This window comes from Dipodomys merriami, unplaced genomic scaffold (genome assembly GCF_024711535.1).
Source record: "Dipodomys merriami isolate MVZ:Mamm:240054 unplaced genomic scaffold, mDipMer1.0.p SCAF_261, whole genome shotgun sequence".
NCBI lineage: Eukaryota > Metazoa > Chordata > Mammalia > Rodentia > Heteromyidae > Dipodomys > Dipodomys merriami.
Genome location: NW_027204060.1, coordinates 854,749 through 877,714, shown reverse-complemented (window position 1 = coordinate 877,714; position 22,966 = coordinate 854,749). Strand labels below are relative to the sequence as shown.

The 22,966-nt window shown below is 47.8% G+C and overlaps 1 protein-coding gene across 6 annotated transcripts in view; it reads right to left on the bottom strand.

Moving 5' to 3' along the window:
- LOC138837091 (rho guanine nucleotide exchange factor 26-like) overlaps positions 1 to 22,966 on the bottom strand; it is a 79,115-nt gene that overhangs the window by 17,177 nt on the left and 38,972 nt on the right. For 5 of the 6 annotated variants that reach the window (XR_011375175.1, XR_011375174.1, XM_070035880.1 and 2 more), the window contains exons 7-11: positions 19,746 to 19,875; positions 19,361 to 19,435; positions 16,839 to 16,928; positions 10,401 to 10,555; positions 2,286 to 2,492 (exon numbers count right to left, since the gene is read on the bottom strand). Coding sequence is in view for 4 of the 6 variants with exons in the window: in XM_070035880.1 (XP_069891981.1) it covers positions 2,286 to 2,492; positions 10,401 to 10,555; positions 16,839 to 16,928; positions 19,361 to 19,435; positions 19,746 to 19,875 (657 nt within the window). In the remaining 2 variants the exon portion in view is untranslated. The remainder of the gene's footprint in view (positions 1 to 2,285; positions 2,493 to 10,400; positions 10,556 to 16,838; positions 16,929 to 19,360; positions 19,436 to 19,745; positions 19,876 to 22,966) is intronic. The other variant, XM_070035879.1, reaches the window with a different exon arrangement.

Genomic DNA, 22,966 nt, shown 5'->3' with positions numbered 1-22,966 from the left:
TAAAGAGTGGGGTTTGGGTGTAAAACCAACTAAAAAACTTGGTCTACTTTCTTGGAATAATCTAAGGAATAAGTGGTGGAGATTTCATAAATTATGAGATGATGGGGAAAAGCTGTGGGCAAGTTCTGAGTAAGGAACAAGCAGCCTTGTGAGGGAAGAGCCAGCTGCAGGCAGGATCGCGCAGTGCCCCTCATTCCCTGCACCAGAAAGCTGGCTGGCTGGCTTCTGAGGTGTCCCCAGAGTCTGTACAAGTACTCATCCTCCACATGCCTCACACCTTTCACTCTGCCGCTGTGTAAAATCTAAAGCTTTCTTGTGTTCGTTGCTCTGATTTCCTTATTTTTTTTAAATTAAATACCATATTGTAAAAACCCGTTTTCATCAAACAAAGCAATGCTGTCAGGAAGGTCAGGAATTGTCTCTCCCAGCTCACTTCCGGTGTGACTTTGGGCACAGTACTTCACACCTTCCTGGAAAGAAGTTCTATCAGAGGGAAGTAAGATGTCACTCCTATCAGAGGGAAATGAAGTAAAATTCCCACCAGAGGGAAATGAAGCAAAATTCCCAGAGAGAAATGAAATTCCCACCAGAGGGAAATGAAGTGAAATTCCTACCAGAGGGAGGGGCCAAGGACTTGCAGGGGGAAAGCACCTTCTTGCCTCAGGCCTGACCCTGGGCCTGTTGCCCCAGGTGACTTCACAGCCTGGAAGAAGTACACCACTACCCTACTCTGGCCTTCCCCCCAGAGCAGTGGACACAGGAGGCCACGCTGGCCTTCCCCCCAGTGCAGTGGACACAGTAGGCCACGCTGGCCTCCCCCAGTGCAGTGGACACAGGAGGCCACGCTAGGATTTCTCAAGGGCTGTCAGTGGCGTCAGTGGAGTATCTGTCTGGGACCTGAAGGATGACTTTTCCTTCTTTTCCCTTTTGTTTTCTTCTGTTAGAAACAAACTATTAAACACTCTGGTATGTCAACCTGTTCTTGGTTTTCTGCAGCCATTGAGAAGTTTCTTCTGCTGCCAGCAAACAGGAGGTGAACCTTGGACATTCTGTATGGATGCCTTGAAATTCTGTTTCTCTTATGTGACCCAGAAACATGGTTAGAAATCACTCCCAGCAGGTGGAGTGTGGGCTTCAGCATCGTTTCTCCACGGTTTACCTGCAGCCCTGGGGCTGTTCACCAATTGCAGATCCATGTTAGCCACGCCACGTGGCAGTGTGGGTAGGCATGAGGCCGGGATGTTCGCAGGACTGAGAGAGGGGAGCTTCTTTTCCCTCTGCTCCACCCCTCCCCAACCCAGCCACCAACAGCCATCTCCGAGGGGAAGCTTCCTGCTTCTGAACATATTAATTGACCAGCTCTCTAGAATCAAATCAAACCTCCGGGCAGACCTCACAGCACAGTCCCTTCCCCTCCTCTAGTGTGGGGACGGACAGCACAGGACCGGCTCTGCCTCTGCACAGCTGCGCTTTTGGTGATTGAGGAAATGACTAGTTCCATTGTCTCTGAGACCTCACAGCCAGATGCAAACTACTATTGAGTACTTTTACTGATGGCTGATGGGGCACATATTTGTCAATAAAAAAAGAAGATACTTCTTTAGAGTTACAGAGGTTTGAACTCAGAACTTTGATCTTGATGGACCAATGACTGGGACAGGCACTAGGGCCCCCCATTTTTTGCTGGGTATTTTTGAGATAGGGTTTGCTTCCTGCCCAGGTGTGTGCTTATTCCTAGTCTGCCTATTTTAGGCTTCTGTTCAGAGCTTCAGCCCATATTCTTTTACTGTGACAGAATCCTGTAGTCCTTCCTGCCCAGGCCTGGCCTCGAATGGCCATCCTCAAAATTCCAGCCTCCTATGAAACTAGGAGGACAGGCATGCGCCAAGCCCAGCTATTCATTAAGAAAGGGTCTCACAAACTTTTCTGCTAGGGTGGCCTACAGCCTTAATCCTCTGCCTCCCAAGTAGGCAGAACTGTAGATGTGAGCCATCCGAGTCCAGCTTAAAATGTTTCCAAACCACTCCAGAAAAATAAAACTCATCAACTCACGCACAATTCATCCATCAGGACTTACAAGAAAAAAAATATGACATGCCTCTCTGTAGCTGCTGGGGTCACGGTAGACAGAGGAGCACCTCCCCATGGACAGAGGAGCACCTCCCCGTGGACAGAGGAGCATCTGACCATGGACAGAGGGCATGTGGTACCCAGAATGCCCTTGCCCACAAAGGAGACAGCAGGGTCTGCAGAGCCAGGGCAGCCTGGCTCTCACCATTACTTACTGCGTCTCAGCCCCCAGCAGCATCTCCACTTTCTCGTTGGCATGGTTACTGAGGATGGTCAGTGTGAAGAGGTGACTGGCTGAGCTCTGTCTGGAGTACAGTGCGGTGGAGCCATTCTTCCCTGGAGAGTTCAGCTCTTCACTGTCACAGGGTTCCACCAACAGCTGTTCTCTCAGGGAGTAGTCGTTGACATTGTAACTTTCTTCACTAAGAGGAAACAACACATGGGATATTCAGTACACTAACGGTGCAGGCTTTTAGGCCACACTTGAGGAGCAGAAGGGGAGGAATGACCTGTGTACACTATGAACGAGAATCAGAATGCACCGACTTACTACGTACTAGTCGCCACCTCCCACTGAGCCTGTCAATCACCATGATGTGTGCAACACACTAAATTGCATCTCAGTGCCAAGAGAAATGCTCTACTTTCACTTGGTTCTGAGGCTGCAGCAGGCATCTGCCAGTTCTCAGACAAGGCCCTCTGCTCCCAGCATGCACAGCGCCATCCACAGAAGGAAGAGGAACGGAGACTATGGGTGCTCTGGGTTCCTCCTGCTCGAGCACAACACCCTGCCATTCTCTGGGTTCCTCCTGCCCATCCACCCACTTCAGAACCGCAGGGCTTAAAATCCCGCCATGCCCCTCTCCTGGCCACCCCAGGCCTCAGCTTCCTCTGTTCCTAAGACCCTCTGGTTTCCCCTTGGCACTGTGAGCATAGCTCACCTTCCTCATTCTCTATGGCTCTAACACCTCCCACCGTGACCTCCCAAGTCCACAGACACCTGGATGTCAGCTGGTCTCTGCACTTTCCCTCTGTGCCTCCTTGCAGGTGAGTTTCTCCTCTTGGGGAGGACAGGGGACCCTGAGTCCTCTGCCTGCCTAAGAGCGATCGCCATGGTGGCCTCAGCCTTGGAGTCCATCCTTCGGTCTCCCACCTCAGGCTTGGGGCACTTCCCCACCCTCAAGAGCTGGCTGATGCTGGTTCCCGGCCTCTCTCCAGGGCTACTTTCCAGAATTTCCACTTGAGGATCCTCCTGTTGCCCTGGTCTCCTAGCCTTGACTTCGTCATCTCCAGTGATCTTCAGTGATGTCCATGATCTCAGTGATATCCAGTGATCTCTGGTAATCTCAGTGATATTCAATGATGTCCAGTGATCTCAGTGCTGTCCAGCCATCTCAATTGATCTCTGGTGATCTCAGTGATCTTCAGTGATGTCCATGATCTCAGTGATGTCCAGTGATCTCTAGTGATCTTAGTGATCTTCAATGATGTCCAGTGATCTCGGTGATATCTGATGATCTCACTGATGTCCAGTCATCTCAATTGATCTCTGGTGATCTCAATGATGTCTGGTGATCTCAGTGGTGTCCAGTGATCTTGCTCTTGGTCTTCTATGGCCACTCATCCATGGACATGCCACAGTTCCAGCAAATGCAACTTCTCTTTCCTCCCAATGCAGACATACCAGGCTCCACGCAGTGGCCCTGCCAGTTCTACCCCAGTTCTGTCCCTCCTGCCTCCTTCATGCACATGAGGTCACAGTAGTGCTGGGGGAGTGTGGGGGAGGAGAGGGGAGCAAAAGCAGAGGAAGGAGGAGGGAGGGTGGGAGGGGGAGGGTTGACAACCGGATGCCTCTATTTACAGCCCTGGATGTGTCTGCTGCTTTCTCACGCATGTCCAGCTGAGTGTGGTGGGCTGGAAAAGAAACCCCTTTCCTGGGGGAAACTGATGCTAATCACACTTCCTCATGTTTGTCTCCACCATCTCACAAACATATGGCCCACAGAGTCTCCGACACAATTTAGATCGAGTAATGAGGAAGCTAAACTGCTCAGAAAGCAGCAAATGGCAAAACCACCTTTCCTCCTGTGGAGGAGTTTACTTGGAGACTTCCGGTCATTGTCCCCCAGGGTCCCAGGTCCCCTCAGGGCTGACAGCAAGCAGGCAAGCCCAGACCTCTGCAGCTGAGTGCTGGGGCCATCTTTGAGCACTTTGTTCTTTCTTTCTACAGACTGAAGAGCCACCATTGGAGAACGGGGTACCACGATCAACCTGCCTCAGGAGGAATTCTCAGTCAGGCAGCTCAACGTGTGGCATCACCGAATAACCTCCTCGTGAGCATCTGGCTTCTTTTTCTGTTAGGTTGCTGATCAACCCCAGGGCCTCGTACACACTGGGGAAAAGCTCTAGCATTGAGTAACACCTGTCATCCTTGCTTTCTCTTTCCACATCTGTATAAGCATCAACTAGTCATACAAGAAGGCTTCATTTTACATGTCCAGATGTGCATGCCATGTACCTTGATTGGACTGCCTTTCCATAACTCTCCCCTATCTCCCTCCCTCCCCACTTCCCAAGCCAATCTCAAACTTCACACAGGTATGGAAAGTATCTTTGGTCCTTGCTTTTTAAAAGAGATTACTACAGAGCAATTTTAACTTCCTCTCTCACAATTTTTATATAAAGACTTGAATCGCTCACACTAGGCATGTATTTATGTGTTATTTATATTTTTAAATCAGAAAAACATTGAAAGGCTTTAAAATACCAAACCCGGGGCTGGGAAGGTGGCTCAGTGGTAGAACACATGCCTGAGGCCCTGGGTTCGATTCCTCAGCACCACATAAGCAAAAAGTAAAAAAAAAAAGCCAGAAGTGGCGCTGTGGCTCAAGTGGTAGAGCGCTAGCCTTGAGCTGAAGAGCTGAGGGACAGTGCCCAGGCCCAGAGTTCAGGCCCCATGACCAGACCCCCCCCCAAAAAAAACCAACCCAAAGTGCTGGTGGGTGCGTGCATGCACATGCATGCGCGTGTGCGTGCGCGTGCATGCGCGTGTGCGTGCGCGTGCACGCACATGCATACACACACACACACACACACTCTCTCTAACAGCAGTGATCATAAGCACCAATAGTTCCTTTACCAAGAGGAAGATATGAAGTAATCCACATTCTTACATCTTTTGTTGTTGTTATTTAAAAATGGGATGCCTGCTGGGCACTGGTGGCTCACACCTATAATCCTAGCTACTCAGGAGGCTGAGATCTGAGGATCACAGTTCAAAGCCAGCCTGGGCTGGAAAGTCTGTGAGACTCTTCTTTTCAATTGACCACCAGAAAACTGCGAGTGGCGCTGTGGCTCAAGTGGTAGAGAGCTAGCCTAGAGCTGAAGAGCTGAGGTACAAACACCCAGGCCCAGAGTTCAAGCCCCATGGCCAAATAAAAAAAAGGGACACCTAACTTTACTATGTAAATCTAGACAACAGGCAGTTTAGTGTTTGATAATCTGCTTTTTGTTTAATCAGTGTTATAAGTAAAAGTGTAAAGAGAACATTTAAAAGTCATCAATGCCCAGCTGTGGGGACTGCTGTCATTCAGGGTGAGTCCTGAGCAGGCGAAGGGTCTTTTCCTTCTGCAAATCACAATCCTCAAATGACAGCAGGTAGCTGGGTAAAAACAAAGCCCTGCTACACACAAACATACATATGTATTTTCTATATAGCTAGAAAATGCAATGCACTTGTTTAGACTACCACAAAACCTGTAATTAGGAACAAACTGAACAAGCTTTATTTTCTATTCTGAAATGACCTTAAAATGTGTCAGAAATAGATGTGAATTAATAGGAAAGCCTAGTATTATCAAGGTACCTATTTTTCCTAAATAAACCTGTAATTTTAATTAAAATAAATATATTTTGGGAGGTGATGGAAAATAAACACAAGGAAATATCTTGAAAATCACGGAAGCACCTAAGGATGAATGAGCTGGTCCTGTGAGAAATCTAGAAATTCCAGGACGGGAACCAGGGCCCATACTGTGGGTGTAAGGGTGCTGGAGTGAGCGCCCGGACTGAGTCGGACATGTGAGAACTCCACATGCAGCACAGGGGCTCTCCCCCGTGTGAGCCACTCAGAGTCACTAAGTCATTTGAGGAGATTTGTGGAAATACCCCATCTTACTAGCATTTAGACGCCAACCTCCCTCCTTCCCAGGACACTTGCCCCGGCTCAGGCTAGCGCACAGAAGGTGGATGAAAGGTAGGTTCAGGCTGTGCTCATGGTCAAAGAGCTCTTCAGAAGGCATGTATCTCCGTGCTAGACGGCACAGGCTTGAACTCTCTTTTAAAAAGCCCAATGTGAAAGATAGAACACTAATCATTCTTTGTTTTGAAAAAGAGGTAAGTTTGAAAGGAAAAAGTACCACCGAGATTTGCCCACACCCGCAGATAGGGACTCAGTGCATCCTCAGGCAGCGCCTCCGGTGTGATTTTAACAGTTTCAGCAGTCCTTTTTCTGTTGGCTGTGTTTAAAACTCCCACACGCCAGATGGCAGGTGCCTAAGTTAGCAGGACACTCTCTCTGGGCCAGTGAAATGTCCTCAGGGTCACTGAAGCCCAGCTCTGACCGACCCCATCCCCGCTCAGACCCAACTTCAGCCCCTGGGCTGGGACATCTGGCTCTCTGTCTTCTAAAGCCATGGGCATTTCTAAGGCCCCCTTCTCGAAAGGTACTCTTGTCTGCTAGGGGCTTCACGGCTTCTTCCTGACACCAGAGGGCGGGGATTCATCAGATTACAGGGGTTCTTCTCATTCAGCTCTTCCAAAACCTGCTTCCCTTCTAAGTCTGCATTTGTGACCTTGTGCTTAACTGGAATGACAATTCTCTAGTCACTGGACTGTCCTGAAATTTTCTCCAAGTTAAAGGACTAAAACACCCGCCAACTGAGACTGGTTTAACTTGTGAGCACGTGTGTGCATGCATGTGCATGTGTGTGCCTACATGATGCTGGGACTCAAACCCAGAGTCCTAGAAATGCTGAGCAAGCACTGTACCACTGATCTGCATCAGCCACTTTTTTCTTTTAACACACTGGAAGTCCACGGGCAGATGGGGGAAGGGGCCACAGAGCCCAAGCTCTGTCCCCTGGAAGTCCATGGGCAGATGGGGGAAGAGGCTATCGTGACTCTCCTCTAGATTCTGACATTGAGCAAGGGATTCTGAACAACTTCAGAGCACTTGAGCACTCGCACCAGTGTTCCTCTCCATCTAGCAACACTGCAAAGTACTTCATAAAATTCTGCACTGAAAGGGTGCTTCTTAAACAACCAAAAAGTTATAAGTTTCTTCCAAATGACAACAGGGAATAGGGAGAAGATGTTCTATCAAGATAAAATAAAAATGAATGAACACAAACTGAGCTTCTGGGTCTTTTTGACTTCAAGCTTTTAGAGGATTTTCTGTAATAGATGCCAGGAGCTTAGAAGAAGCAGACCAGAGGACGATCCCACTGGCAGGTCCTGAAAAGGATGCTGGCTGAGTCAGCCTGGTCCAAAACCTTTGCACCTGAAATGTTTTGGATCTGGGATGTTTTTGGATTTTGGAGTATTTGCATAATGAGGTATCGTGAAGATGAGACCACGTCCTCATCCATGTAGCTCACACTCGTGAGGTATCATGAAGATGAGACCATGTCCTCATCCACGTAGCTGATAGGCAGAGCCTGAAGGACTCACATTGCTTGGTGGCCTGGCCCTGGGTCCCAGCTGGAGGAGGTGTGTGACTGGGTGCACCAGGGGTGCGGCTTAACTGCCCCTCACCTGGGTGCCGTATACCCCCACACCACGTGGTCTGCTCCTGTGGTGGAAAGAAGCTTCTAGTCACCATCCAGCACAAAGAATGCATGTCCTCACAGGGCATGGTCCAAGCACGTGAGTGTCCTTTGACATTTGGTAGAATGTCAAAGTTATTTAAGAATAACTTAAACGCGGCCTAATGGAAGACGCGAATGAAAGCTTCCTTTTAATATGAAGAAAAAGTAAACATTCTTCCCCTAGCTGACCCCATGGACCCAGCCATGCCCTACTCTGTGAACAGCGGTAGTAACAGACACAGTCCCGCTAGGGCCCCACCTGCGAGGCCCAGTGAGACCTGCTGAGCATGGTGCACCTGCACATGCTGGGGAGGAGGGCGGCCACCTCCCAGGACCCCCTCCCATAGCTGTCATGGGCCAAGAAGCCCTGAGCCCCAGCAGCTAAGCCTCTTCCTGGGCCCTAGAATAGGGCAATAGGTGGCTGGCTCCGTCCCACAGAGCTGGCACAAGTCAGGATCTCTTATCTCCACTTGGTAGCAGAGTCTACGTTTCAGCCTCCCTGGAAGCTCCCATCTCCTCTGTTGTGGCCTCTGGTATGCAAAGCATCTGGGGTTATCTCCTCGCATGGTTGGGCTGTGCGCACTGTGCACTCACCCAGCTGGATCAGCAAGGGCTTGGCTCACCTCCACCGTGCGCTAAGACCAGGCCATAAACCTGCGCAGCTGCACGACTCCCTTGTTCAAGAGCACCCTTGAAATATTCTGGACTAACGGGTAAGGCAAGAAACTCCCAGTTTGGGTCAAAGTTAATTAGGTGCTCAGGTGGGTCTCTTCTCTGTCCTGAGTCATATAGGTTCAAGTAAATATGAACTATGATGGTACCCTGGATGGAGGCTCGCACACACCAACTTCTTCCCACACACCAAGCCTGCTCACTGGCTGCTGCCGAGCAAGCTCAGGGTAGGGTGTGTTATCCTGGCTTAAGTATCCTAAGGTCAGCACCAAGTTACCAAAACTCACCATGAAAACATTAATAGTTTACATCGGCTCAATCCTGTTAGTATTTATTTCATTGTTTGCATCAAAAGATCACTTAAAACTTTGACCCACTGAGAAAGGAAAATACTAGAAGTATAGGATTTGGGCATTTGGGCCCAAACAAAACATTTTCAAGAAAGCCAAGGAAACCTGCTGTCATAGGAAACTAACACAGACATAAAAAGAATACAAAAACTTTAATTTTTGTGCAAACCTTATTTATGAAATTTACTGAGTTACTAGAACTATTTAGGTAATCTCAGATAAGAGAAATAACTTCATCTTGGAGATGCAGAGCTAGGATTTTGCTAGGTATAAGTAGAATTAATTGGCACTTGATGTGTATATCCTACACAGTGGAGATCCTGGGGCAGACCACACCAACTTCCACTTCCCAGAGAGCTGCACTGCTGAGTACATCATAGCACAGTCCAATCAGAAAGAAAGTTCCACTGGATTTCATGTTACCTTCAAATCAAGCTACAAAATCAGCAGCTTAGAACTAGCAATAGAATACATTTCCTGTGATACACATAAGCATTTTCCTGGTCTTTCCATCAGGGTCTATGTCTACAGACCCCATTGCTGACACTATAGTATGCAATGCCTTGCCTGTCATGGACCACCAATTCCGACTGTCCCCATTCCCTTCACGTATGGAGATGACACCTGACAAGTGCATGGCTTCCCCCATGACCACATGCCACCAATTCTGACTGTCCCTTCTCCCCTCATGTACAGAGATGACACCCCACAGGTGCACGGCTCACCCACATCCACATGCCAGGAAACATGCAATTAGCACAGGGCTGGCCGAAGTATATTCCTCCTTTCTCCGTGTACTGGGTCATTTAACAGACATGCTCCTTTGGGGAATCCCAGAGGAAGGTGGCACTGAGGACAGGTGTGTGCGTGCACGTGTGTGCATGCATGTGTGCAGGTGCATGTCTTGCAGGTGGGAACAGTTTGAGAGAACAGTACTGTAAAAGGAGGCTCGTGTAGTTTTCTGGGCATCTATCTGGAATGGGACTTGATTACACCAGCAGTCGCCTCCCATAAGAATGAACACTCCAACTGACAGCCTCCATACCCTCAGAGCGAGGAAGGCTCACACCTTCCCGTAGGGGAGCTTTTTAAGAACCACTGCGCGTGAGCTGTAAGCACACACTGCCATCCACATCAAGTGGACCAGCCCATCCGCCACTGCAGCGTCACACAAGCCCCAGGATGGAAATATGGAAAGCACTTACTATAATGGGAGGAGGAGCATGCCGCCCAGTGAAGGCCAGAGGTCTGAACGCTGCACAGCATTCAGCTTTGTGCCTGACACTGTGAGTGCTTCCCAGAAGCTGGTGAGCAGGAGGGAGGCCTTAGGCCCAGGCAGCGGACACCGCACAGGAGGAGGCCATGCTGCGGGCAGACCGCACGCCTAATACTTTGATGGCAGCGCCTGCATGAAGGAGAGCTCGCCCCACCCCAGGCTCACCTCTTCTTCTTGGTGATGATGAGCACATCGTTGAAGAGGAAGAAGTAGACCTGCTGCCTGGACGTGCGCCGGGAGAAGAGCACCGTGTCCTCCACGTAGGCCGTCAGCTCGCCTCTCTTTACCAGCCACCGTGAGGAGGAGACCAGGGGGAAGGGCTGCCAGGAGAGGATGCTCAGTGTGAGGGGCAGTAATTAGTGTTCTTTGATAAGGGGATCAGAAGATGGCTGGGGGCGTGGCTCGTGGTACAGCAACTGCCCACAAGGTGCAAGGTCCTGCCTGAGTTCAAACCCCAGGACCACCAAGAAGATTAGTAGAAGATACAGGAATTACAAACTATGTATTATGGAATGCACCACTATTTTACAGGTATGTAATAAAATAGCAAAATGCAATTAGAGATATTCATACCTTCTTTCAGACAACAAAAAATAATTGAGTTTTCAATATAGTAAACTATTAACTTGACATTATGATGTTAAAGATGAGGAAATGTTACCAAATCAGAAAATCCTAACCATTCTATTAACTTTTTTTTTCTTGTGCCAGTACTGGGGCTTGAACTCAGGGCCTAAGAGCTGTCTTATTCTACCATTTGAGCCGTGGTTTTACTTCCTTTTTTCGGTAGGTTGAAGATAAGAGTTTCATGGATTTTTCTGCTTGGGCTGGGTTTGAACCACAATCCTCAGATCTCAGACTTCTGAGTAGTTAAGATTACAGGCATAAGCCACTGGGGTCCAGCTATTCTATTACCTTTAAAAATGAAAAGAGGAAATGAAAATAAGGAGTCATCTTAAGTTTAAAATAATGAGTCCTGGAATCTAACATACTAACTGCAATTACTTTACATAACTCAAATCAGAATTTAATCATTACCATAGACAACTGTAGTTACCTAGAGAACAAATGTCTGCATTTACTTTCTAAATTAAAAAAGCTATTTAAGAGGACAAAACCCTCACAAATTTATGTTTTTCTGCTTCTTACATTACCATATTCCTCAAAGCACCTATTTTTTTAGGGGAAGGATGGCTATTGGGGTTAGAACCCAAGACCTCTTGCTAGGTAGGTGCTCTACTGCTTGCTTGAGCCATGCGGTCAGCCCTTTTTAGTGTTAGGCTGTTTTCAGATGGCATCTCGTGTTTTTTGCCCTAGCTGGCCTCAGTCACAAGTACTCTCAACCTGGGCCTCCTGGGTGGCTGGGATCATAGGCTTGCTGCCCCACACCCAGCTTGTTTGTGGAGATGCCTGGGCTCATGACGTAAAAAGTGGCTTGTGTGACTTGAGGGTAGGGGTGGAGGGGAAACGGGGAGAACAAAGCTGAAGGAGTGACACTGACCAAGAAGCACTGGACTCATAACCTGACTCATGGAATTGTAACCTCTTCACACACCTACATCGTGATGATGATGATGGTGATGGTGATGATGATGATGATGAAGCCTGGGCTGGCCCTGAACCACAGTCCTCAGGATTTCCACCTCCCGGGTGCCTAATGTTCCAGGCATCTGACCCCATGCCTGGCTCCCCTTCCTAACTTTACGGCCATCTTCTCCTGTCTCCTTCCTCCCTGAAAGCCTCATGTGGAGTTCTTCTGGGATAATCTACAGAACTCATAGGAAAGGCTGTATCTGAGGAAGCACATACTGCTTTTACCTTCACTCAGTTTTATCCAAGCTGACTGGAGAATTCTCAAACTAACCCTGGCCCTTGAGGACTCCTCTCTCTCTCTCTCTCCCTCTCTCCTTCTCTCCCTCCCTCCCTCCCCTCCTCCCCTCCCCTCCCTCTCCTTCTCCCTCTCCCCTCCCCCTCTCTCTCTCTTACCAGAAATGCACAGTGCCAAAAATGTGATCTAAAAACAAAACTCTGTGTCCATCAAGTTCTTGGATACAGAACCCATGAAGGCAGTGATAAGACAAAACGTCATCCTATTCTGGGAATGATTAAATAGGAAACTGAGGGACACTGGGAGAACTGGGGGGCTAAGGAAGGGTTGTGTAGCTGTTTCAGACCGTTTAGAGGGCTTTTATGAAGGTTGTTCGCCAGTTACATGTAAGTCCAAAAAGGAAGATTGAAAATGATGGTCGAGGGTCTAGGAAGGTGGCTCAGTGGTGGAGTGCGTGCCTCGCATACATGAAGCCCTGAGTTTGATTCCTCAGCACCACATAAGCAGAAAAAGTAGGAAGTGGGGCAGAGGCTCAAGTGGTAGAGCTCTAGCCTTGAGCTGAAGAGCTGGGGGACAGCACCTAGGCCCAGAGTTCAGGCCCCATGACCAACCAAAAAAAAAAATGACAGTCGACCCCAGACTTTCCAGAAGTCATTATTCAGTGAACTTGGGGAATTTCTAGCCTCCAATAACTTGGACCAGACTATTAGCTAACAGGAGCAGCCAAGATCTAAAGGGGCAACAGTGAGATGTGAAGAGAGTTGAGAATGAGAGAGGGGAGGAGAAGGGAGGGAGGGAGGGAGGGAGGGAGGGAGAGAGACAGACAGACACAGGAAGAGACCCAGCATGGCTCAGGAGGCCCTGGCACACCTTGCTCATGTGTCAGCCATGTGGCTCTACCACTTCAGTCTCGGCTCCATCTTCAGTTTTTTTGCTCGTTAATTGGAGAGAAGTCTCTCACAGACTTTCCTGCCCAGGCTGACTTCAAAAAGCAATCCCCAGATCTCAGTTTCTTGAATAGTGTGGATTACAGGCGTGAGGTACAAGTTCCTACTTAAGCTCCTCTGTGGCAAATGCAGAAATATATTCCAAAGTCAAGTGAGAGTGGTCCTGATTCAAGTACCAGTGCTGGCACAATACCCAGGAAGCATTTTATTGAGAAAATTTGCTTTATTTCTATCAATCTTCTATGGGTTTTGGTGTCAGGTTTCCTGGAATGAGTTGCGTCTCATTCCTTCCCTGTTTCATGGTGTACCCCAGGAGCACTTCTGTTAGTTCTTGACTCTAGCTACTGCTTCAGTCTCACTACGTGTTCACAGATTTAGTTTGATTTGTCTGTGTTCAATTTTGGTAGAAATGTATCCATTTCTTCTAGAATGCTATCCATTTCTTCTAGTGTTTCAAGCTTGTTAAAATACAGGATTTTAAAATATTTCTCAGTGATTCTCTGAATTTTCTTGTTACTTGTTGTGATATCGTCCTTATAATGTCTAATTTTATTAATTTGGGTCTTCATCATTTCTCTTTTGATTAGTTAGGGGTTTACCAATCTTTTCAAAGAATCAAAATTTTTATTTCATTAATTCTTTGAAATATTTTGAGAGCTCCATTTGATTAATTTAAACTACTTGTTGTATTATTTATTATTTTATTCTGTGTGTGCCGGTACCAGCTATTATTCTACTCTTAATTTTCTATCTGCTAATTTGGATTTTGACTTGTTCTTAGTTTTGAAGGGTGTTCATTAGACCACCTCTGTGAAACCTCTCTGTATCTAATGCAGATATGCATGGCTACAAACTTCCATCTCCACACAGCTTTCGTTTCATCCCAGATGTCTTCTTTCAATTCTAGGAAGCCTATTTCCTCTCTTACTTCTTTGAGGACACACTGTTTACCCAACAATGCATTGTTCAGTCTTGGTGCCTATGAGTATTTCAGCAGTGTTTTGTTGCTCTGACGCAGCATGCTTACCTAGCATCCTCACTTTCCTCCTCCCCCAGTTCCTCTTCACTCCCCCCAATCTGGACCCTGAACATCACAGACGTTATGCTTGCTGCCCTTCTGGTACCCTAATTGTACAACACTAAATGTCTGCAGTTCCTGGGCACAGGGGCACTGTCCTGTCAACCTTCTCAATCTTCCAGACCCCTTCTTCCTTACCTTTCAAGGTTAAGCGCACACACACACACACACACACACACACACACACACACACACACACACACGCACACACACGCACACACACACACACACACACGCACACACACACACACACACGCACACACACACACACGCACGCACGCACACACACACACACACACACACACACACACACACACACACGCACGCACGCTTGCTATGGAGCCATTCCTGAATTCCTGAGTGCTCCTGGCGCTCAGCTCTAGAGTGTGCCCCCTCCTCTCATGGGCATCTCCCTGGGTTCTTCAAGTCTGCTATCTACCTACTCACCAGCTGTGGGCCAGGCTGGCTCCAGAGTTTTAAAGAAATGTTGTAAAATTGTTATTACAAAGCTGATGTACAAAGCTGGGTGCCGGTGGCTCATGCCTGTAATCCTAGCTACTCAGGAGGCTGAGATCTGAGGATCGAGGTTCAAAGCCAGCCCAGGCAGGAAAGTCCATGAGATTCTTACCTCTAATAAACCACTAGAAAACCAGAAGTGGCGCTGTGGCTCAAGTGGTAGAGCGCTCACCTTGAGCTGAAGAGCACAAGGACAGCGCCCAAGCCCAGAGTTCAAGCCCCATGACCGACCAAAAAAAAAGGTGATGTACAGAAGGGTACAATTACATAAGTCAGATAAAGAGTACATTTTTTGGGGGACGATGTCACCCTTTCCTTGCTCTGGGTTTTTCCCTCCCATCCCCACGCACAAGTTGTGTAGTTCATTTTCAACATGGTGTCTAGTGAGTGTCACTGCTGCATTTGTTCACCCCTTGTCCTTCCATCTCTGTGTCCCCCCACCCTCCCAAAGACAGATAAATGGACAAACAAGACAAAAGGGAAAGAAAACAAAACAGCAACCAAGATAAAACCTCTGTTCCCATTTCTTGGAGTTCATTTCGATAAATATTATTTTATATAATCAGATACACATAGTTATTACGCCTTTGTGATCCTTTCCTAAATGTATCCTTCTTTGGTCTCACTATGTGTGAATGCCTAGGATCCTGTATAATTTATATATTTTTATTTTGTTTAAGTATGCAATGTGTTTACTTGTAGATTTGTAGGCACATTCTAGCTACCATAAATGAGGGAAGGCACGCAGCCTTTTTTTCTCTGGGTCTGGCTTACTTCACTTAATATAATTTTTTACATGGCCACACACTAAAGCTACCAGCACAACCATGACCACTGAAGCATTATTTATGATAGCCAAGATACTGAATCATCCCAGGTGCCCCTCATGGACAAATGGATCAAGAAAATATGGTAAACCACACAAGCAGAAACAACAACAACAAAAAAAGAAAATGTGGTACATATATATAACAGAAGTCTAGGAATCAACCAAAAGGAATGATATTGTACCATTTGTAAGGAAATGGAAAGACTTGGAAAAGATTGTGTAAGTGAAGTGAGCTCCCAGCAGACTTATCTCCCTGCTCCCAGAGGACAGACACAAGGGTTTTGTTTTCTAGATGAATTCTAAAATGAAGGTTCTTGGCCAACTTGTTTTAATAATGTCTGTGCTTGGACAAATTATGTCACCTCCAGCCTCTACTTTCTTTTTTGTTATGGGTTGTAGGCTTGAACTCTAGGCCTGGGTGCTGTCCCTCAGCTCTTCAACTCAAGGTTAACACTCTACCACTTGAGCCACAGCACCACTTCCAGTTTTCTGGTGGTTAATTGGAGATAAGAGTCTCATGGACATTCCTGCCTGGGCTGGCTTTGAACCTCAATCCTCAGATCTCAGCCTCCTTAGTAGCAAGGATTACAGGCTTGAGCCATCAGTGCCTGCTCAGCCTGTACTTTTTTATCTTCAAAATGAATTGAATGAAAATGACTGGCCATTGTCATCCACCAGCAGTCAAGGATATTGCAAATCTAACTAGTGTAATTAGCATCTCTAAGAGGTGTGAATGAATCATCCCCTCTGTTCAGTGAGTGCTGTATGTACATCCACACCACAGGTGTGTCCATCTGTACTCACATCCATAGGCAAGTGAATGCTGCCAGCTCTGCCCTGACTTTACCAGGCTGAGAGCCACGTTTCCCTCTTTCATAATGTAAGGGAATCCCTGCACCTCTCCATGGTTCCCCCCCACCCCACCCCAAGAACTACCTTCCACGGAGCACCATGAAAAGCAGATCAATTAGATTCACGTTACCTAAGTTAGGTGGAGTTTTACTAGGAAACCATATGGTTGCTTTAAACTGCATCATTAAACTTGTGTTTTGGAATGAAATAGAATTGCAATAGTGAGCTCTGATTTGGTTTGGGACACACTCTGTCCCAGCTCATGACACTGTTTTTTGTGGCACTGGAAAGTACCATAGGCGTCTCAAACTTCAACGCTGAACTTCAGTTCCAAACACAACTGTTCCAGGGCTGGGGCGAGGGGAGTGGGGGGGGGGGATTGGGAGGAGGGAAGGCCAGCTGAGAGAGGCTGGACTCCAAGGCCGAGAGAGGCCCTGTCTGGTACTGCCAGAGCAGGGTCACCAGGCATCACCACACCTAGCAAATACCTTCAACCACCTCCTCTTATTTAGATGAGCTTCCCACTAAAGCAAGCAAGGACAAACACAGCTACCTTGATCTTGAACTCCAGCTGCGAGTTGATGGTGTACATCATCTCTGTCCTCTCCATCTTCCTGGCTCCCTCGTTGCAGAGCCGAACCAGCTAGGAACACAGAAGAGGGAGGGTTGAGAGTCCCCACAACTAAATGCAGATCGCTCTTGGGAAATCATGAAGCCCTGGGAAGCCCAGGGGTGCATTTTTTTAAGGGACAGAAGTTCAGACAGGACTCAGGCCTGTAATCCTAGCCACTCAGGAGGTGAAGATCTGGAGAATGGCAGTTCTAGGCTCTGGTCGTCTCTGTTAGCAAATAATTTTGAGGGACACAATCACAGGTGGTGCTCTGTATCTTCTGTCTCTCATTTAGATTTTCCATATTATCTGGTGCTCACACACAGGAGCCTGGGCATTAATGTGAAATCCACATCTCAACTCACCACTGGATGGGGTAGCATGCGTCTGCTGTCCTAGCCATGTGGGAAGCATCTGAAAAGGGATGGCCAGCCTGAAGTGTGTGTGTGAGGAAAGCAAACAAGGCCGGGGGCTCACTCAAGTGGTAAAGCCTTACCTAGCCAGCCAGAGACCCTGAGAGCTGAGTTCATCCCCAGTAAGAAAAAAAAAATCCAAAGATTTAGGAGAGTTCCCAGGTAACTGGTGCCTAATCTCACACAACCCCACCTTAGGCTCCAGGCCTCCCCTGCTGTGTGGCCATTTGCATGTGTGTTTCCTTGTCTGACCCCACCTCCACCCCTGATGCTCAACCACCTGGCTTTCAGGACTCAACCTGCAAGAAGTCCAGGGCGCAGCGTGTAGACACACGGTGTCCATTATAACCAAGCCCAATCAAAAAATAAGGCACAAATCCCTTAGAGCCATCACTGTTTATAAATGAAAGGAAATGGCATTATTTGGTCTGAACGAGTTGTCCCTGCACTTCTTTTGCTCAAAACTGGTGTTCTAACACTTAAGGCTCCACTTACAATCTTTTCACCAAGAGTAAGAGTCTCACAGACTTTACTGTATGGGCTGGCTTTGAACTATGATCCTCAGATTTCAGCCTTCTGAGTAGCTAGTATTATAAACATGAGCTGCTAGCACCTGGCTTTCCCTTATTCTTAATATAGAAATTTATGTTAGAAAAATAAACTAACTCAAAATATCCATGATTTTGTAATCACTGTTAACAATCATCAAGTCCTCCGCCATTTGCCAGGCCATTCTAGTTTTTCTTCTTTTTCTCTGGTATAATTGATTGACTAAACTGTTGCCAGTACTGAGGTTTTAACTCAGGGCCTCATGCTCTCACTCAGCTTTTTCTGCTCATAGATGGTGCTCTAACAATTGAGCCCCAGCTCTGCTCCTGGCTTTTTGCTGGTTGAGGCATGACGTCTCATGACCTTTCCTGCCCAGGCTGGCTTTGAACTTCCACCATCAGGTCTCAGCCTCCTGATTAGCTAGGATTAGAGGCGTGAGCACCTGGATTGTTCTATTACACTCTAAGACTTCTCTGCTGGTTCCTGTAACTATTGGTTCCCCGTGGGCCTTAGATCCAAAGCTCTCACCCTCACCGCATTCCAAACCCTCCCTAGACAATCCCACCTACATCCCAACCTCCAAGAAGGCAGCTCTTGAATCCCGTCTCCAAGTTGAATCTCTCGGGAGCTTCTGACTTCTTTACTCAGTCAACTTCCATATGTTTTAAGCCCTCAGTTACAACATATTCACACGAACTCATCAGCACCTGCCTCTGTTACTGGTGCCTCTGTTCCAGGCATAAATAAGAGCATCCACCCCATTTCCCTGACACCTATTCCCAACTGTGCTCAGTCAACCCATCTCCAAGACACTTACCCCATGCACTGGTCTATTTCCCTCTTCCTGTCAGGCTGCTCATCGTCTCCCAAATCAGCCATAATAGGGTCCATAACTAGGTTCATAATGGGTCCCATCTCTTCACAATACATGAATTTGTAGTTTTCACATCACTCCCCAACATGGTAGGCAGGGGCCCACACAGCTGGCCCCCAAGGCCCTTCTCTCTTGGATAATTCCCAGCACTTACTCCTCAAGCACATGAATGTCTGCAATCTGAGACGTTGCTCTTCCAGGCTTGGAAGACTCTGGCTGTGTCTCAGCTGGGACACTACTGTGTGCTGTCCTGTGTCACCCACCATCACCACTGTAACTTTCTTCCATGTCTGCCTTCCACACCATGAGAGAAGTAACCACATCTCTCTATCCGTTGCCCAGTGTTCAAGTCCTGGCATTATGCCTGGCAGCACAGTTGATACCCAATAAATATTTGTGGAAAGGGAGGGTGAATCAGCAGCTATTCACACACCAGAAGACAAGAAGGAAGCTACAGCTCCTTCTTGTAAACTGTCTGACACAGTCCACAAAGCAAGTGCACTTGAGCATAGCAAATGCTGTTCTGTTTCCAACAACCTTTAGAACACTGTGCAAATGTTGCCAAAGTCTGTGGACTGTGTAAACACACAGGCAGAGACTCGCCTGGCTCAGAGTCCTGCCGCGCTTACCTTGCTCACCTCCTTCAAGGCCCTCTTGCAGACTTCGTACTTGGGAGAGTCCTTGGGTGTCTTTTGGCAGATAGTCTGCAATGAAGTAAAAGCAGACACAATCAATATGTTCACCCAATTAAAAATAAAACCAATAGTCAATTATTTCCTCCTTTTCACAAAAACTTAATGTGGACACAACACTGAGGATGATGATCACGCTAATATTAAGTCGAATTTGAAGAATCAGGAACTGATCTTTAAACATACAGGCCCTAGGTAGGCCTGGGAAATAAGAGGTCAGACCTGTCACTTAATCTGGGGACTTTACAGGACGTGCATTCATGGGGCAGAGTCGCGAGGGTCTATTTTGTCAGCATCTAGGGGCAGGTGTGGCGGCTCTTACGTCCATGAGCAGTGGCAGGCGGGTGACCCGCTGCATGGGCAGGATGAGAAAGGAGATCATGGGCAGGTTCCTGCAGTCCTCGTGGGACTCGATCCGAGACAGCACTTCCTTGAAGGAGGGATTGGTAGCCCTGGAGGAAAGGAAGCAGAGCAGAATGGACTTCAGAATGGCTCCCTTGCTAGCTCAGACACCAAGTTAAACTGAATCATAAAATGCTGCAACCCCTTGTCCACAATGTTTAAATGTATGGAAACATACAGAGAACATGGCTGCCATCGTGGGACCGAGGGGACAGAAAGGGGGAGAAAAAGAATGTTAGAGGGTAAATAATACCGAAATAACACTGTGCACCTGTGAGCGAGGATGGCAAAATGAGGCTCATTGAAAGCTGCTTGACTATCTGGGGGAGGGAGGGGAGAGCAGGGCAAATCGGAGCTTCAATCTGATGGAATGCCATGTACACCTGTGAAATACCATGGTAAAACCACTTTGAATAATTGGTGTATACTAAAAATAAGGCGAGTTACACGAATGGAGTTCCTGGGGGGCAAGAGGTAAACAGAGTGGGTGAAGGAGATAAATAAGGTCAAAATACTTTATATACAAGGGTGAACACAGAACAGAGAAGCTTGTTCAAGTTGGGGAGGGGAGGGGTGGGAGCGCAATGGAGGGTGGAGTGTGATCATAGATCATATGCATGTGAGGACATTAGAAGGAAACCCCTTGTGGGAAAATATGCAAACACATTATAAACACATAATGACCCGGGCACACAGAGGGCTTGTGTGCATCTTTATACTCCAGGTTGAAGATGCAATATCACTCAGTAATATTAATGGCAAGGGAAGATGCATGAACTAGAAATTTGTAAAGCTGGCCTAAGATAGTACTCTGAGGAAGGGACATCAGACTGGAGTTATTAAGAGTCTTTTTGCTTTTTTTTTTTTAAGAGTCATACTTGTCAAACAGCTGCTCTACCACATGGGCCACAGCCATAGCCTTGACCCACAATCCTGCTGGTCTCTGCCTCCTAAGTAGCTAGCGAGGATCACAAATGTGAGACAACACACCTGCCCTCCTTTGGTTTTACAAAGAAGCCCCCCTTTTAACAGCCAGGCAGACCTTCTCTCTCCATGCTTCTGCTCCCCAGTGCTAGTATGCCAGGCACATGTGACCAAGCCAGCCAGAAAACCTCTGACTACAGTAGCCAGAACACTGCTCCTCCTCTTCTGGTGATGTAAGAAGTACACTCTGACAGAGCTGAGCAATCTCCCCACACAGCATCTCCAGTGGGAACAGCCACATGTATGTGCAGAGGGGCTGGAGAGGACTCACTCCAGGCCGAGAGCAGGCCCAGGAGGGGTCCAGCTTGCCACAGGATGCAGACACAGGGACTGACTGAAGCCAAGTCTCTGAGTCTCTGTGCAGTGCTCCTGGGCACCCTTACCCAGCCCTGATATCTTGGGAAGAGGGATGAGGTGGAGGGAGGGACAGGGAGAGGGTCAGGGAGGAGGGAGGGACAGGTGACACCAGGCACTGCACACCAGGATAAAAAGAGTGGACAAACAGGCCAGCAGCAACACTGATTGTTTCTCCAAGAGATGACTCGAAAACTTTATGATTTTGTTCAATGCTATGGACTGAAAGTAAATTGAGAAATACAGGGGATAGTAAATTAAGAGAAATTACATAGAATTATCTTTTTGGTTGCTCAAACTGAGAAGCTGTATGCTTTCCCTGAGATTTAAAGACATCTTCTGATGCTCCAGACCACCCAAACTCCACCTTGGCGGGGAGCTTCATTCCCTGCTGCCAAGGTTGGGATTTGAGTCTGGTGTCCCAGCTGGTCTGCTCAGTTCCTGGTTCCCAGGCTCTGCTACAGGTGAGTTCACACATCGCCTGCAAGGAAACCCCTGAAGACACAAGTTCTAATCTCCAGGTCTGACTAAGGCAATCAAGATAACATCCCTATCTGGGGAGTCCCATACACACAGCATCACTATTCACACTTGTTTCAATCCTGCAAAATAAGAACAGCCCTCGGCGCTGTTGAGTTGGAGACTCAAGGCTTTGTTTTCAAACATGACCTGTGTCAGTGCTGGTCACAAAACAACTCTGTGCCCGGTCAGGGAGCCCAGGGCTTGGGGAAGTGTGGGGGGGACATTTCCCCCGGGGCACCTGCCCTAGCATCTGGAGGCGCTCCGGTACTGAGTTGACAGAGGCCAGGGATGCTGCTACAGACCCCACAGTGCGCGGGTTGGCCTTACAACCAAGTCTTCTGGTTGCTAAAGTCTGAAGCATAACAAACTTTCACACTAACACCCTGGCCTTGAGCAGCTGTAGGATTTCCACCTGGCCATCAGAGCCTTTCCAGAGGGTGCTGAGAGGATGGAACAGTCGGTGCTCAGCGGTCAGCCCGCCTCAGCCAGGGGGCTTCTCCAAGAGCGGAGAGGCCCTCCTCTACCAGTAGACCAGGGCCAGAGAGGGGTTACCCTCTCAGAGCTGATGAGCCCCCCATTGGGGGCTGGGATCTCTGGGGGAGGGGGAAAGTCTGGCACTTCCCCAAAGTGTGTTTCCAGCAAGGAGCAACTACTACTCATGACAAAGCAAATTGGGGCAGACTGTTCAACCATCTTCCAAAGATGAGGTGGCCTCTATCTCTTATCAAAACTCTGGGACATAAGAAAAGGTGTTCTGAAAATTTAATGCTTGGCTCTTTTTTATTGTGGCATAATTAAAACCTTCAAGAACATCTTTTTTCTTTTCCTCATATACCCTTCAGCTCTTTGGCCCTAGCTACCTAAGTGGGAGAGAGTGGGAAGTCAGTTCTCAGAGAATAGGTAATATGGAGGTTAGATGAGTTCGAAAACCCTAATCTGAGCTTCTGGCTCCATCTGCTTAAGAACTGGCCTCAGGCAAATCACTAAATTAGCAGTGTGGGGTAGGGGAGTGACCATCACCCACTTTGTCTGGTGACAGCTAAGGGGGAGAGACAAAATAAGCCAAGGACAGGGCTGGGAAGGTAGCTCAGCGGTAGAGTGCATGCCTTGCAAGCATGAGGCCCTGGGTTCGATTCCTCAGCACCACATAAACAGAAAAAGCCGGAAGTGGCGCTGTGGCTCCAGTGGTAGAGCGCTAGCCTTGAGCTAAAGAGCTGAGGGACAGTGCCCAGGCCCAGAGTTAATGCCCATGACCAGCAAAAAAAAAAAAAAAAAAAAATA